At 43.8% G+C, this 1,323-nt stretch overlaps 1 protein-coding gene across 1 annotated transcript in view; it reads right to left on the bottom strand.

Moving 5' to 3' along the window:
• The window catches only part of LOC101849796 (acidic mammalian chitinase), a 54,932-nt gene that overhangs the window by 11,571 nt on the left and 42,038 nt on the right, over positions 1-1,323 (bottom strand). Inside the window, exon 6 of the mRNA XM_035972662.1 lies at positions 683-805. Coding sequence (XP_035828555.1) covers positions 683-805 — 123 coding nt within the window. The remainder of the gene's footprint in view (positions 1-682; positions 806-1,323) is intronic.

Below are 1,323 nucleotides of genomic sequence, written 5' to 3'. Positions count from 1 at the left end.
AAAAACCCCAAAACAAAACAAAATAAGGCACTTTCTCCTTACTTCCACACAAACCAAAGCAAAACAGACATAAAAGAACAAAAGAATAATTAAGAGTAGGGTTCCGGACTATATTTACATCATTGCCCTATTACATCAGCCATCGCTTTCGTCCCCTCCTCATGACTGGACTGTAAGCTGTCATGGCCGCCTGTCAAGAGGAAACGACTGTCGTGCTCCGTGTCAGCAGAAGTAGTAGAGTTACGCACCATGTTACTGTCAATTTGCTTAATCACTACACGACGAGATTCCCTCCCCTTCCTCCGTCCACTGGGCGGGCGCCGAGGATTACAGTGGGCATTATGGTGGTACAATTGTGACGTGCGCAGCCATTTACGTAACGCCTTTAAACTAAACTCTTTGGGATTGTTTTTTTTTTACACACACATACACACACACAAACGCACCAGTCAGACAGTCCAGGCTGGCTCTGACTGGCATGGTTGCATCAACCCGCCTTCGGAATGGTCACTTATCTTATCCTATGTCATCTTATCTCAATTCATCACATTTTATCTCATCTCATCTCATCTCATCTCATCTCATCTCATCTTATTTTATCTTATCTTATCTTATCTTATCTTATCTTATCTTATCTTATCTTATCTTATCTTATCTTATCTTTCACTACGGTTTGACTGACCTTGTATCCCAGGCTGATGGTGTCGTCGTAGCCGACCCACTGGTCACCTTTGTAGGCGTACGGCACAAACTGGTGTCCGATCCACTCCCTGGTCCATCCCTGGTTCTGGATGTAGTCACAGATCTGGAGGGGAAACATTACAGAGAGTGTTAAGACTCGCAACCGTAAGGTTGTGGGTTCGAATCCGGTTCAGGGACCCGACGTTGTGTCCTTGGGATAGGCACTATACTCGAATTTTCCTCACTTAGCAAAGGCAAACTAGTACAATCAGCAAAAATGCCAGTGTGGAGAAGCGGACCAAACTGTGGTATATTTCTTCAGCACTGCAAGACAGACAGGGCCCTCAGACAGGAAATGTGGCCAACGCCATCGACACTACAAGAGAAGCTGTAACGGCCGATAATTCAATTGAGCAAGATAGCCCCATAGTGATTAAGATAGATACTGGACTTCAAGTGTGATACGATTGAGAAGAAGAAAGAAAAAGATGCTGGAAGGAACCTGCCTTAATGAGTAAGTATACATTGACCAATCCTGAAAAATAGAAACATCTCAATGAACACCAAAATGAAAGTCCAGAAATGCTATGTTTGGTCAGCCCTTCTATTAGGCTGTAAATGCTGGACAATCACTAAAGACAG

The sequence above is a fragment of the Aplysia californica genome, unplaced genomic scaffold (assembly GCF_000002075.1).
Source record: "Aplysia californica isolate F4 #8 unplaced genomic scaffold, AplCal3.0 scaffold00785, whole genome shotgun sequence".
In the NCBI taxonomy this organism is placed as follows: Eukaryota; Metazoa; Mollusca; class Gastropoda; order Aplysiida; family Aplysiidae; genus Aplysia; species Aplysia californica.
The sequence above is the reverse complement of the archived record's forward strand: the minus strand, read 5'-3'. Positions and strand labels throughout refer to the sequence as shown.